This window comes from Humulus lupulus, chromosome 1 (genome assembly GCF_963169125.1).
Source record: "Humulus lupulus chromosome 1, drHumLupu1.1, whole genome shotgun sequence".
In the NCBI taxonomy this organism is placed as follows: Eukaryota; Viridiplantae; Streptophyta; class Magnoliopsida; order Rosales; family Cannabaceae; genus Humulus; species Humulus lupulus.
The window spans coordinates 11,136,950-11,152,162 of record NC_084793.1 but is presented as its reverse complement, the minus strand read 5'-3'; the positions used below and the strand labels follow the sequence as shown (position 1 = coordinate 11,152,162).

The 15,213-nt window shown below is 36.4% G+C and overlaps 1 protein-coding gene and 1 long non-coding RNA gene across 2 annotated transcripts; both read left to right on the top strand.

Moving 5' to 3' along the window:
• Positions 1-1,871: 1,871 nt before the first annotated feature.
• Positions 1,872-2,587, top strand: LOC133779418 (uncharacterized). Its single transcript, XM_062219401.1, has 2 exons — positions 1,872-1,998; positions 2,106-2,587. The coding sequence occupies exons 1-2, from the start codon at positions 1,872-1,874 to the stop codon at positions 2,585-2,587; spliced, it is 609 nt and encodes a 202-aa protein (XP_062075385.1).
• Positions 2,588-7,431: 4,844 nt separating this feature from the next.
• Positions 7,432-8,567, top strand: LOC133814234 (uncharacterized). Its single transcript, XR_009884780.1, has 2 exons — positions 7,432-7,582; positions 8,293-8,567. It is a non-coding gene; the product is annotated as an uncharacterized LOC133814234 (long non-coding RNA).
• The last annotated feature ends 6,646 nt before the right edge of the window (positions 8,568-15,213 follow it).

The window sequence follows — 15,213 nt, the reverse complement described above, 5'->3', positions numbered from 1 at the left end:
TAGAGATTGGGCAACTTGAGCCAATCCTGCAAAGCTAGATGGATACTCACAATTAATGAGGAACATGGTGGGTGACAAAAACAGCCAAAAAAACCTAGGTACGTTGAGTTTTTTTTTAAACATTTTTCAAATTTTTAATTGTTTATTTACAATACATAATTACATTATATATTATATCATAGGATGAATTTCATGCATATCGCGACACACAACAGACATAATCAACTGATACTGAGAGTTCCACACCAGTTTCAAGCGCGCCTAAAGATGGCGACTTATCTTTGGTACAAAATGTCTTCGGACAACAACGTGGCCACCAGAAAGTATATGAGTGTATTATTAACATAAGGGACCAAACTCCATTTACTATTGATCCTCCACAAACTAGAGATGAAGAGATGGTTGAGATGAGAGAGCGTGTTCGAGAATTAGAGGCGCACATCCGGACTCATTATATCACCCCGAGATCTCAATGTGCCTCACCACCACCTGATGATCTCGATGTTGGAGAACCGAGTCAGTAGGACTTATGTATGAGTTTTATTACTATGGACTATTACATTTTCATATTTAGGACAACTCTTTATTTTGATTGAGCTAACGTACTCTTATGCTTTTATCTATATGTTTAATATAAGTGTTTTAATTTTGATCTATTGTTTTATATTTAATTCAAATAAAATCAATAAATAAATATTGCACATATAAAATAAAATCTTGATTCAGTCTATACCGACGACAGTGTCCTCGGTATAGCCCATCCAGATGACAAAATTGGACATATGTTTCACTGACGATATTATCAATTCTATACCGAGAACTATTATCCTTGGTACAACCTATACCGAGAACATATTCAATGTCCTCAGTAGAAGTTTTCCTCTACCGACGAGGATGTACCGAGAACATGATGTCGGTAGAAGCTATACCGAGAACATTCGGGCTTCTACCGATGATTTTTGTTCTCGGTATAGGCCCTGTCTTTAGTAGTGATAATAGTGTTTATTTATTTAAAATTGATATGGAAATTATATTAATTTAATAAATATAAATAAAACTAAGAAAACGGGCATTGTACGTTACTTGTATCTAGTATATATATATAAATATATATAAGAATTTTTGTAGGTAGGGGCATCAGTTTTGCCCCTACTGAAGGGGCATTTTCTATTTTTGAGACTTGGAGAAATTACAACCCAATTTTTTTGTATGATGACGTACATTATAGTTATAATAGACATCTTACGAATTTTCGAGAAATTTTGAATAATTTACAGTGCCGAAATCATATTTCAAACAGTCAGTTACACTCGTGTCTAATTTCTTTTTATACGCATGGAAAACAGACTATTTGAACTCTGATTTCAAGACTGTAAATTATTTAGAATTTTCCTAAAATTGGCAAAATGCCTATTATAACTATCATATACTCTGCCATAAAAAAAATTGGGTTATAATTTCTCCACGTACCGAAATTAGAAAATGCTCCTAAAGTAGGGGCAAAAGTGATGCCCTATATATATAAGTATATACATCTTTCTTTTCAAATTTCAGAAAATATTCGAAAAGAGATTATTAGGATTACTGAGATTAGCAAAGCTCAGCTTAGTGATACTCAGATTAGCAAGGTTAAGCTTAATGAAAATTTTGTTGTAACTAATCCAACTTGTAGTTAGTTGCTCTAATTTCTTTGTAACAAAATTAGTTATAACTGACTCGTGAGCTATTATCTGCTACAACTCACTCTAGTAATCGTATATCTCAATATATATATGAGGCAAGACTCATCAGAGAGTCGAGCATCTCATTTCATCATTTACAGAGTTTTTCATTTCCTTTGTTTTCTTGTATTCCTTTATGGTATCACAACCATGGCGTCCAACACTGCTAGTGCTTCGTCTCCCTCAACTCATATTGAAGCTCAAGTCGATCCTTCTGTTGGTGCTCCAGCTCCGGTGGTAGCTTCTCTGATTGCTCCTCAGATAGTTGCTCATGTAGGTCTTCCCAACAACAACTTACTTCTGCTCAATCTTTGTCTCAATCGAGCAAATTACTCCTACTGAAATCTCTGGTTCTCTCTGTCATTCGTGTGTACAATCTTGAAGGTTACGTGCTCGACACAATTCCTCCTCCACCTGCTACTCTTGCAAGTAACATACCTAATCCAGAATATCTTCTGTGGATTTGTTTTGATCAATTCCTTATGCATTGGATGATGAACTCTGATTCTGATCTGATGCCTGGTTATGTCATTAATTGTCAAATCTCCGCCAAGATCAAGTCTGTGTTTACACAACTATTTGCAACCAAATCAAAAGCTAGATTACTTCATATCCGAGCTCTAGTTCAATCCACAAAGAAAGGCTCATCCTCCATTAATGAATACATCCTCAAGATAAAGCATTATGTCGATGCACTTGCTGCTGCAGGTCGTCCAATCTCTGATGATGTTCTTATTCTCTACATTCTTGGAGGATTAGGTGCTGAGTATGAATCTGTTGTGGTGAATCTCTCCTCACGCACTGAGTCTCTCACTCTTCAGGAAGTACAATTCATGCTGCAGATTCAGGAGATGCGAATTGATTAGTTTTCTGGTGTTACACTTGAAAATGTTCAAGCAAATTTTTCTGGTTTGTTATTGCGTGGTGGCCGAGTTGAAACGCTCAACCACTTGAACTCCCTTCAATGGCCAGCGAATGTTTGCATCCTTCCGACACAAGTCTTGTAAAAATCCTCTCCCAAAGACTATAAAAATTGTGTTCAAATTACACATGTATTCACTCATGAACGTGATATAAACTCACCACAAAATCTAAACACTCATTTTACTACAAGATCACGTGAATACAATGATCTTGAATACAAACAAGGAACTCTCACAAATATTACAATTCACTCACAAACTATGCATCCAAGAGTTCACTTTTTCTCAAGGCCTTAGAAGCCTATTTGTAGAGTCTATTTCGTGATCAGAAAAGCTAAGAAAGAATATGCTAATAAAAACAACAATATTTGAAGATATTATTGATTAATAAAGAATTTTCATTTTTAGAAGATTCAGATCCGACAGATACGAATTTGGTGGGGACAACAAATGCATGTGTTAGATCAAATTGCTCAAGATAGAAATAACAATTAATTATTTCAAAGATTTAGTTTCCTGAAGATTATTACCTTGAGCAGCACGAAAAATAAAAGACAAATAATCCAGAAATGATTTTGAGTAAGTACATAATATTTGCTTCAAATAACGATAATACAACTTCCATTTATAATCATTTTGTGATAAAATCAAGCTAAATAAGGAATTATATAAAAGCCTTACAAACTAATTCAAGCCATTAATATTCCGAAAATCACAATAATGAAAAAATAAAATTATCTTTTAAGTAAAATGATATTTCTATAAAATTTAACAATTTTAGGATTTACAATCCGAGATCGTGTTCTTGCTAAGCAGCCGTACATTCGGTATGTTGATGCAACTCATCAAGTAGCTAGCTGATGTTCTTAATTCAATCATATAAATTCCGTGTACTGCTTTTAATAAAAATAATAATGTAACCGGTTCAAAACCAATCTCTAGGCCAATATTGAGCAATTGGCTAGCTAATGTCCCTAGTTGAGCCAATGCCTCAAATTATTAGTACTCTTTATTGAAAAGAAATAATTAATATTTTTTTAAACAAAATATATTACTCGGCTTTATTTTAAAATTAGGCACATTATCAATTGTGCCGACCTGATCTAACTAAGCTAATTATCCCAGGAAATTGCAATGGTTTCAACGTGCACCGATCGAGTAATTTTTCTCGTAATTCTTTAACTATCTCAAGAGACACATAGGCACACCTTGCCGTGTTGCATCAAAACTCTAGGCAATAGATTGGACAATTGCCTAGCTAGCTATTAGCTAATGCACCTAGTTAAAATTGCAATGGGGTTTCAACTTATATACAAATTAACAAATATATATATAGGGTAGCATTTCAGTGCAGCCATGGTATGCTTTAAATAATTTTTCTTTTCAATTTTTTTTTTATGATAGTGTACATTGTTGTCATTTAAGATATCTTACAAATTTTGAATAATTTATGGTGCCGAAAATAAGATTCAAACAGTTGAATTTTACACGCGCATACAAAAAACAAATACGAGTGCAACAATCTTGTTTTCAGCACCATAAACTATTAAGAATTTTTTGAAAATTTACAGAATATCTTAAATGACAATAATGTACACTGTCATAAAAAAAATTAGAAAATAAATTTATTTAAATACCCGAATAGAGCCCTGCCTCACCGGTGCAGCCAAAAAGTTGGCTGCACCAAAGTCTCCCATATATATATATATTAATTTCAACTATGGAATAAAGAATTATAAATGCTCATCTATAAAAAATTTCGAGAGTATATAGCCATTGCTTTAGTCCATTATATCTTATTTCTTAACAATTAATCATAAGGTTCCGTGTCATGAAATCTGATAAGAATGCATTAAGATATGACACACAATTGAAATTAAACAAAACGGAACTGTTCAAAGTCAAATTGAACGTGGCTTTTGACTACTTTTTAGATATTATGAAACTGAAACTTAATTAAAGCTATAGATACAACCCTCGAATCTACTATCTATATAAACACCTCTTTCTCTAACCCAAAACTCACTCAAAAATTTATATCACCAAGCAAGAAAACATACATATATATATACCACACAGAGCTAGTGATCGAAGAGAAAAAAGAGGAGGAAGACATGGAGGATTTTTGTCCTGCAACTGGTACGTAATTAATCCTAATTATATAGCTAGTTATTAGTGCAGTTTATCATTAAACATATCTTTTAAAACTCAAGTTAATTATCAGCTTAGTCTATTTATTAATGTTAATTAATATATATATGTATATGATTGCAGGTAAGAACTCATGGCCGGAGCTGAAGGGAAAGAAAGGAGAAGAAGCGAAGGAAACGATAGAGAAAGAGAACAAGAATGTGAAGGCCATAGTGATTCTGGATGGGACTCCGGTGACTAAGGAGATTAATTGTGAGAGGGTTAGGGTTTGGGTTGATGACTGTGGCATCGTCGTTAAAGTCCCTATGACTGGCTAATTATTAAGCTACCTACCCTACACTTCATTATATGAGCTATATATATATATATATACATAGCTCTCCTACTTTGAAAAATAATATATGTAATAAGTTGATGTGTTATAATTATAATAATTGCGACTACTTGAATCAATAAAGTTATTATCATCAATAAATTAAGTATTATTATTGCAATCGTGGCTTACGTACGTACCAATTATATATATTCTTCGAAGATTTAGACTTGTTGATATATATGTTGAAAAATATTCAAGATCGTTGAAATGTACTTAATTGTATGTACTACAAATGATGGATAAGACCATCAAATAAATCATTTATTAGTCAAGGAAATATGATTAAGTTTAGATCGTTTTCATCAAAAAGCTATATATATACATATCATGTGGAAATGATCAAAATGGTTTTAGGCATATATATCATCATTTTGATAATGATCATAACACAGCCTTCATTACCCATTTTTATATTTAATATCAAATTCGGGAGGCACACAAAAATTGTTTTTTTGACCGTTTCATACTTCGTGCCAAATTGGACTTTGATTCTTTGGCTCTGCAAATGGAGACATTAGGATTTTATTCTTTATCATCATGCTATACATATCAGGGATTCTCAGAAAGTTGTACTTTAAGCGTCGATGTTTCTTGTATACAAAACATTATATCCTAAAAATACCAAGTCATCATTATCCAATTGTTATCAACAATTAATCTGCAAAAAAAATGATAATCAATTTATTGCATAAGTATCTTTGTAACTTTTTTTATCACAACTGTTCAATATTTGCTAATAATATAGTAAATAGTAAAAAGTAATGCAACTTTAAAGACATCGTGTACCCTTTTCCCCGTATATTTCTTTTAGTACGTACGATACTTTCCCTATTGACACTACAAAACAGTTATTTTTAGTCAAAACCTTTTGGTGACAACATAAAAATAATTAGTGACTAAATATATTTTATGGTCATGATTTGTGACAAATAATTAATATTTTAGTCACAATAAACTTTTTGTAACAAAAATTAAATTTTTTAAATTTATAATTTTTAGAAGGCTACAACTAAATATTGTGACTGAATTACATTTAGTTACAACCAATAAATTTTTATGACTAATATTTGTGACTAATTGATATTTATATAGTTACTACTCTAATTTGTTATTATGACTAATAATTTTCTTTTAGGCACATCTATTTTCACATTTGTGAGTATTTTTTTTTAAAAATAAAATAAAAGATATATTTCTAAATAAAACAGTAAATGCAATACACGTCTCTCTTTCATCTCTATCTCTCTTTCTCTCTCTCTTACATCTTTGGATTGGATCTCCACTGACAATCTACACCTGGTCGCTTGCTGAACATCTTTACTGGCTAAACATCATCACCGATCAAGTTTCAAGGGAACGATGAAGCTTGTCTTCTTTCTCAGTTGCATAGTTTTTCCTTTTTTTGTTCTATCTCTTCTATCAACTCTAGCTTTCACAAGAACTACGTACAAGGATCTAAAGAGATATATCAATTTTGCTTATTTTGAGCTACATATATATGGGGACACTCTTAATAATTACTAGGCATTGATGGTGTGAAGTCTCAGAAAAGAAAAAAAGAATATATATATATTATTTAAGTGGTGGGACCCACTTGTTTTAAAAATAAGAATATTTTTTCTTTTCTTTTCTTTTTCTTTCTTTTTCCTTTTCCTTCCCGAGCACTCTCTTCTCCTTCTTCTTCTTCTTCTTCTTCTTCTTCTTCTTCTTCTTCTTCTTCTTCTTCTCTCGGCAACCGGTGGCAAGACACCAGACCCAACCACCACCGACCACCATTTTTGACGTGTGGCAGCTCATCAGTTTCGCCTTGCTCCGGCAACCTCAACTGCCAAGCGGCACCGCCCAACTCGCCGTTAATCGTTCGGAATCGCCAGTCAAAGTTTTGGCCCGTCAACTTTGACTGTGTTTTCCGGCCAACTCCGACCACCACTCGGCAAGTGGTTGGTACCTTTGGAACCAGCGTGAAGAGAGGAACAAAACCCACTAAGTCATTCCGGTCAACTCGCCGTTTTTCTCCGGCAAGATTTTGGGTATCTTTGCCCTTTGGAAGCGTTTTCCGGCGACACCGGAGGTCATTTGGGCGAAGGAGCTGTACTTTCGTGATGTACTCATCGGGGTGATCGTATTGATATATGCCATGCATATATTCGTTGACGTTTCCGGTACCGCCACCAACCGCTATTGTGCACCGCTTGGGTGAGGTTCCGAAACTTGAAATTTTAAATATGGTCATATTATATGTCATTGGACATGATTTTGAATAAGGAATGCTATGATGATAATCGTTTGCTCATTTGGTGCACGTAGGAAAAACGTGATATTAAAATCGGACTAAATCATTCTAAGATCATCGATAAGCTTAGGAGCGTTGCTTTGGGCTCGGATTAAATTCTAAGGAGATATCTAAAGAGGTAGGGACTCAACTAGCCTATTGGATTTATTTTACTCGTATTAAATTGCATTCAACATATTCCAATTTTGATATTTATAAAATGTTTGAAAAATTGAAAACTTAACCTGCATGTTTTCTGATCTGTTTCTGATCTGTTCTAAGGGCACCGAGTGCCAAATATATATTTTGTTCACTTATTTATGCAGGTTATGATTTTTGGGTTTATTCAAATGTAGTTGTTATACTGCCCAATTTTCTAAAATATAAAGGGAATATGTTTCTTTCTTTTCATGTTTACCTGCATTTGGTTATACTGATGAGAGCCATAGTGATCATGATTGGTGCACGTTGTTGTTTCACGACCTAGTCTCTGTCATCATAGGTAGATCAGGTGTCCACTCACCTGTAGGTGTAAAGACCTAGCATCTGTATACAGGAAGTGTTATGAGCCTCCCCATTGTGGTGGTTATCAGGTCCGGCTACCCGGTTTAGGATGTCGGATTTTCTATGGTGGGTAACGGGAACTAGGGATCTAGTGGACGGTGTGATGTGCACTTGTAGCTATGCTCTTATGATTATTTGTGGTTTCTCTATTTTGGTTTATACATGATGATATATGTTTTGCTTTCAAAGCTAACTATGCAGGGGTTTTATTAAACTTTTGGGTCCATGATATTAGTTGTTTTCCTACTGGGCTTTATAAGCTCACCCCTATCTCTCCCATTCCAGGAGCCTAGTGACGCAAACGTGGAAAAATGTGAATTATTGCTGAAGCCAATGTGTTTAGTGCCATAGTCCTATCTTTTGAACATTTTATGTATTTAATTTGGAACTTATCGGTCTGTACATCTAAATTAGCTATGTCCTAGTTAGAAATGAGGAATGGTGGATGCTAAGTATTATTTTAGGTATTTTATGACTTATAAAATTTAACTGTTTGGTGACTACATAACTGTGGGGATATTATTATTCTATGTATTAAGATAAATGATCCTACTTTTATCCGTAATATTTTCATATATAATTATAGGAGTTATTCCATTGTTTCGACTTATAATTATATTAAATTTAATATAAATTAAAAGATCATTTATAAAGACTATTTTCCACCGAGGGTCAAAGTTTGACCTTTGACCACCCAAGTTATGGATATTACAAATCTGCCACGGCCTAGGGCTCGGGTCGTGACAGAAAAATGGTATCAGAGCACCGGGTTCAAATACCTCGGAGTGTGTCACCAAATAGATTAAATTTATTTTAAAATAAAGTATTTTGATCTATAAAAGGCGTATGTATTTAGAGAGCATCCATTCCTCACTAACTGGTTAGCTTTTGATTTACTGACCTAAGAAAATGCCTCCGAAAGGAAGGACAACAAGGAGAAGGCCTGCAGATGATGTCCTTGAGGCTGAGGTTCCTTCTTCGCCAGTTGCATTCCCTGTGAACGCCATTCTTGAGGCTTTAAGAGGCATTCCTGCCAAACAGATGGATCCAGCTGCCCGACAGAGCAATCACTTCTAGATTTTCCATCGGATTCAAATACTTAAGTGTAAAGTTGGAAGGGATCCCATGGTTGCTGAAAGATGGTCGAGGCATATGAAGAAGAGTTTAAACATTATAGGAACACCTAAGGAGTATCATGTTAATATTAATGTGCCCAAGTTGGAAAGGAGCGCACTGGATTGGTGGAGAGTCTTAAGTAGAATAAGAGGAATTTATGGGATGACTTGAGGAAATTTTGAGATGGGTTTTCGAAGAACAACATTTTAACCCATCTCATAGGAGGACTAGATTGGATCCTTTGATTGCTTAAGATCAATGATAGGTTGATGAGATCTCAGAATGACTAGATAATGATGGATGTGAGTGAATGATTCTACATGAAGTTTGTAGAGTTATCTTCCTATGTTTATGCCGGTACGGTCGGTCAACCTCCTTTATTTGAGCAGTTTCTCCGTCCCTTACTCCCTTCAATGCTGGGTCCACTTGCCCTATGACCTTTGGAAATTTGAATGAGTGTGTGACAGCAGCCTTACAGACTGAGGCTCATCAAGAAGGAATCGAAAGAAAGATTGCCCACATGACAACAGAGATTCCAGCCATCACATGGAGGACCCATAAGGAGTTATGCAAGGTCTACTCCTTTCACAGGACAAACTAAGAGTAACCAGTCTCAGACTTCATCATATGGTTTCACACCCACACTAGGGCAACAATCCCAATATCAACATTAGTTCTAGCCCCAAAGTTCAGGATTCAACCAGGGGTACTCGCAGAGTTTTCAAACTCCTATTTCTGCTGGAAGTTAGAGAGAGTTCAATCTCGGAGGAGACTCTAGTGCAAGCGCAAGCCATATGGTCAAGGAAAAGGGAAAGCAAAGGAAAAAGCCTATGGTCAAGCCTATGCTCTTAGTAGTGATGATGTGCAAGGAGGAGCATGCTAAGGAGTTGTGGATGGTGTGGTTCTTATCTCACACTCTTGGGCTCATGTATTATTTGATACTGGTGCATCTCATTCTTGTATATCATTAATGTTTGCTAGCATGTTGGGTTTGAGTTGAGAAACTTTTAGTCCTACATTGCAGTTGAGTGTACCCATGGGAGGGTATGGTGAAGTATCAACCATCTGCAAATCGGTTGTATTATGTTTGAATGACATAATTTATTAGGAAACCTGATGGTGTTACCTATGTGACAAGCTGATGTTATTCTTAGCATGGATTGGTTGTCTAAGTACCAAGCCATTGTTGAATGCTCACACAAAATGTTGACTCTTTTATCTCCAGGTGGAGATTTCATTGTATATCAAGCCAACATGAGGGCAGTAAGGCAAGATCCTATCCTTAAGGCATGTTTAGGTGGGAAAAGACACTTAAAGTGTTATGGGAGTCTGTTTGCAATTGAGGATAAGTCTAGGCAGTCTAGGCCTCTAGACAAGTTTCCTTGGATATCAGTGGTTAGTGGCTTTCCAGATGTGTTTTTTGGGGATTTTCCAGGACTACCATGTGATAGAGAGATCAAATTTTGCATTGATTTGATTCCCGGGACTCAACCAGTTTCTACTACCCCTTATCGCATGGCACCTGCAGAGTTGGATGAATTGAAAAAGCAATTGGGTGAGCTAATGGATAAGGTACATCAGGAACAGTACTTCCCCATGGGGAGCTCCAGTTTTGTTTGCCAAGAAATCTGATGGATTTTGTGATTGTGCGTCGATTATAAGAAATTAATTCGGATGACAATTAAGAACAAGTATCCATTGCCAATGATATATGAGTTGTTTGATCAGCTCATATGTTCAAAGTGCTTTTCCAAGATCGACTTAAGCTCAGGCTATCATCAATTGAGGATTTAGGAAGAGGATATTCCTAAAACTAATTTCAGAACGCGTTATAGACATTTTGAGTTTTTGGTGATGCCATTTGGGTTAACGAATGCACCTGCAATATTTATGGACCTTATGAATAGAATCTTTAGACCCTATTTGGATAAGTTTGTGGTTGTTTTTATTGATGAAATTTTGGTGTATTCCAAGACACCTGAGGACCATACAGAACATTAAACAGTTGTGTTGCGAACTTTGAGGGACCATCAATTATATGCTAAGAAAGAAAAATGTGACTTCTGGAGGACTGAGGTCAAATTCTTAGGGCATGTAAAATATCAAGAGGACATTACTGTGAATTCATGCGAAGATAGATTCTATCTTAAAGTGGGAAAAATAAAAGAACGTTACTAAGATTTGGAGTTGTCTTGGGTTAGTAGGTTACTATTGTCGCTTTGTGGAGAATTTTTCTCGAATTGCTATGCCTTTGAAAAAGCTAACAAGAAAGGATTTAAAGTTCGTGTGGGATAACAGTTGCGAAGAAGCTTTCAAAGAACTTAAGCCAAGATTGACTATGGCGACTATTCTCGCTGTGCCTAATAGTGATGAACCGTTTGTGGTATTTACTGATGCGGATTTTTCATGCCAAATGGCAAGGTTGTTGCCTATATTTCATGCCAATTGAAGACACATGAGAAGAACTACCCCACACATGACTTGGAACTTGCAGCAGTGATTTTTACCTTGAAAATGTGGAGATGTTACTTATATGGGGAAAAGTTTGAATTAGAATCTGATCATAAGAGTTTAAAGTATCTCTTTACTCAAAGAGATTTGAATTTGAGGCAAAGAAGAAGGGTCGAGTACAGGGCAAATTATGATTTCACTTTGAAATATCCTCATGGAAAAGCAAATGCGGTTCCTACACAGTGCTACTTCAACAAGTTAAGAAATGTCAGTGGCAAGATGAGAAATTGAGACTTATTTATAATCGAATCCAAAACGGTGAGCAGTTAGATGGATGGACAGTAAATGCTGAAGGATTCTTATACCATAAGGGAAGATTAGTCGTTGCAAATATCCCTGATCTTAGAGAGTCTGTTATGATTGAGACCCATAGGTCTAAGTTTGTTGTACATCCTGGAAGCACAAAGATGTACCAAGATTTGGAAAGACAATATTGGTGGGAAGGTATGAAGAGAGACGCGACTAACTTTGTAGCTAAGTGTATGGTTTGCCAACAAGTTAAAGCTAAGCACCAGAGACCTTCAGGGTTGCTTCAACCTTTACCTATACTGGAATGGAAGTGGGACGAGATCACGATGGATTTTGTGATGGGATTACCATTAACACCATTAAAGCATGACACTGTCCGGTTGATTGTCGATCGTTTGACCAAATCTGCTCATTTCATTCCAATTAGGAAGGATTGTAAGGTTTCTAAACTAGCTCGACTTTATGTGGGTAATATACTTCGACTGCATGGGTTGCCTTCCAGCATTGTTTCTGAGAGAGATCCTCGATTTACATGATAGTTTTGGCGAGCATTGCAAGAAACTTGAGGAACTGAACTCAACTTGAGCACTGCTCACCACCCTCAGACAGATGGACAGTCTGAGAGGACTATCCAAACTTTGGAGGACATGCTTCGTTCTTGTATTTTGGATTTTGGGGTAGCTGGGAGAGCACTTGTCATTGGTGAAATTCACTTATAATAATAGCTACCAGGCCAGTATAGGCATGGCTCCTTATGATGCCTTATATAGGAGACCATGCAGATCACCTTTGTGTTGGGCAGAACCAGATTAGCATGTCACAATTGGATCTCAAATTGCTAGTACTACTGGGAAGATCAAAGTATTTTTTTTTTCCAAGAAAGACTTAAGGTTGTTCAAAGTCGTCAGGAGAGTTATGCCGATCTCCTCCGATGAGAAGTTGAGTTTGAGGTTGGTGACTATGTCTTATTGAAAGTTACTCCTATGCGTGGTGTGACGAGATTTGGAGTGAAGGGTAAGCTAGCCCCGAGGTATATTGGACCTTTCGAGGTTATCGAGAGTGATGGGGAGGTCGCTTATCGATTGAACTTACCAGTGCGGTTGGGGCATGTTCACAATGTGTTCCATGTGTCGATGCTGAGAAAGTATACTCCAGACCCATCACACATCATTGGCTATGAGGCTATCCCTCTTCAAGATGACGTGACATGTGAAGGACAACCTATCAGAATTCTAGCGAGAGAGTTAAAGGTGCTAAGGAATAGAGGGATTCTCATAATCAAGGTCTTATGGCAGAACTAAAGAGAAGACGAGGTTATTGGAGAGTCAGAGTCGGAGATGTATGAGAAGTACCCTCATTTGTTTAATTTTCAGCTTAAGGTTGTACTTTGAAAATTTCGGGACGAAATTTCTTTAAGGAGGGAAGAATGTGAAGTCTCAGAAAAGAAAAAAAGAATATATATATTATTTAAGTGGTGGGACCCACTTGTTTTAAAAATAAGAATATTTTTTCTTTTCTTTTCTTTTTCTTTCTTTTTCCTTTTCCTTCCCGAGCACTCTCTTCTCCTTCTTCTTCTTCTTCTTCTTCTTCTTCTTCTTCTTCTTCTCTCGGCAACCGGTGGCAAGACACCAGACCCAACCACCACCGACCACCATTTTTGACGTGTGGCAGCTCATCAGTTTCGCCTTGCTCCGGCGACCTCAACTGCCAAGCGGCACCGCCCAACTCGCCGTTAATCGTTCGGAATCGCCAGTCAAAGTTTTGGCCCGTCAACTTTGACTGTGTTTTCCGGCCAACTCCGACCACCACTCGGCAAGTGGTTGGTACCTTTGGAACCAGCGTGAAGAGAGGAACAAAACCCACTAAGTCATTCCGGTTAACTCGCCGTTTTTCTCCGGCAAGATTTTGGGTATCTTTGCCCTTTGGAAGCGTTTTCCGGTGACACCGGAGGTCATTTGGGCGAAGGAGCTGTACTTTCGTGATGTACTCATCGGGGTGATCGTATTGATATATGCCATGCATATATTCGTTGACGTTTCCGGTACCGCCACCAACCGCTATTGTGCACCGCTTGGGTGAGGTTCCGAAACTTGAAATTTTAAATATGGTCATATTATATGTCATTGGACATGATTTTGAATAAGGAATGCTATGATGATAATCGTTTGCTCATTTGGTGCACGTATGAAAAACGTGATATTAAAATCGGACTAAATCATTCTAAGATCATCGATAAGCTTAGGAGCGTTGCTTTGGGCTCGGATTAAATTCTAAGGAGATATCTAAAGAGGTAGGGACTCAACTAGACTATTGGACTTATTTTACTCGTATTAAATTGCATTCAACATATTCCAATTTTGATATTTATAAAATGTTTGAAAAATTGAAAACTTAACCTGCATGTTTTCTGATCTGTTCTAAGGGCACCGAGTGCCAAATATATATTTTGTTCACTTATTTATGCAGGTTATGATTTTTGGGTTTATTCAAATGTAGTTGTTATACTGCCCAATTTTCTAAAATATAAAGGGAATATGTTTCTTTCTTTTCATGTTTACCTGCATTTGGTTATACTGATGAGAGCCATAGTGATCATGATTGGTGCACGTTGTTGTTTCACGACCTAGTCTCTGTCATCATAGGTAGATCAGGTGTCCACCCACCTGTAGGTGTAAAGACCTAGCATTTGTATACAGGAAGTGTTATGAGCCTCCCCATTGTGGTGGTTATCAGGTCCGGCTACCCGGTTTAGGATGTCGGATTTTCTATAGTGGGTAATGGGAACTAGGGATCTAGTGGACGGTGTGATGTGCACTTGTAGCTATGCTCTTATGATTATTTGTGGTTTCTCTATTTTGGTTTAGACATGATGATATATGTTTTGCTTTCAAAGCTAACTATGCATGGGTTTTATTAAACTTTTGGGTCCATGATATTAGTTGTTTTCCTACTGGGCTTTATAAGCTCACCCCTATCTCTCCCATTCCAGGAGCCTAGTGACGCAAACGTGGAAAAATGTGAATTATTTCTGAAGCCAATGTGTTTAGTGCCATAGTCCTATCTTTTGAACATTTTATGTATTTAATTTGGAACCTATCGGTCTGTACATCTAAATTAGCTATGTCCTAGTTAGAAATGAGGAATGGTGGATGCTAAGTATTATTTTAGGTATTTTATGACTTATAAAATTTAACTGTTTGGTGACTACATAACTGTGGGGATATTATTATTCTATGTATTAAGATAAATGATCCTACTTTTATCCGTAATATTTTCATATATAATTATAGGAGTTATTCCATTGTTTCGACTTATAATTATATTAAATTT

What these genes read in the sequence shown, in the direction of transcription:
- LOC133779418 (XM_062219401.1), top strand. Translation starts at nt 1,872, where the DNA reads ATGGCGTCCAACACTGCTAGTGCTTCGTCTCCCTCAACTCATATTGAA. An exon ending in TCAGATAGTTGCTCATGTAG is followed by an intron (nt 1,999 to 2,105) that starts GTCTTCCCAACA and finishes ACAATCTTGAAG; the next exon opens with GTTACGTGCTCGACACAATT.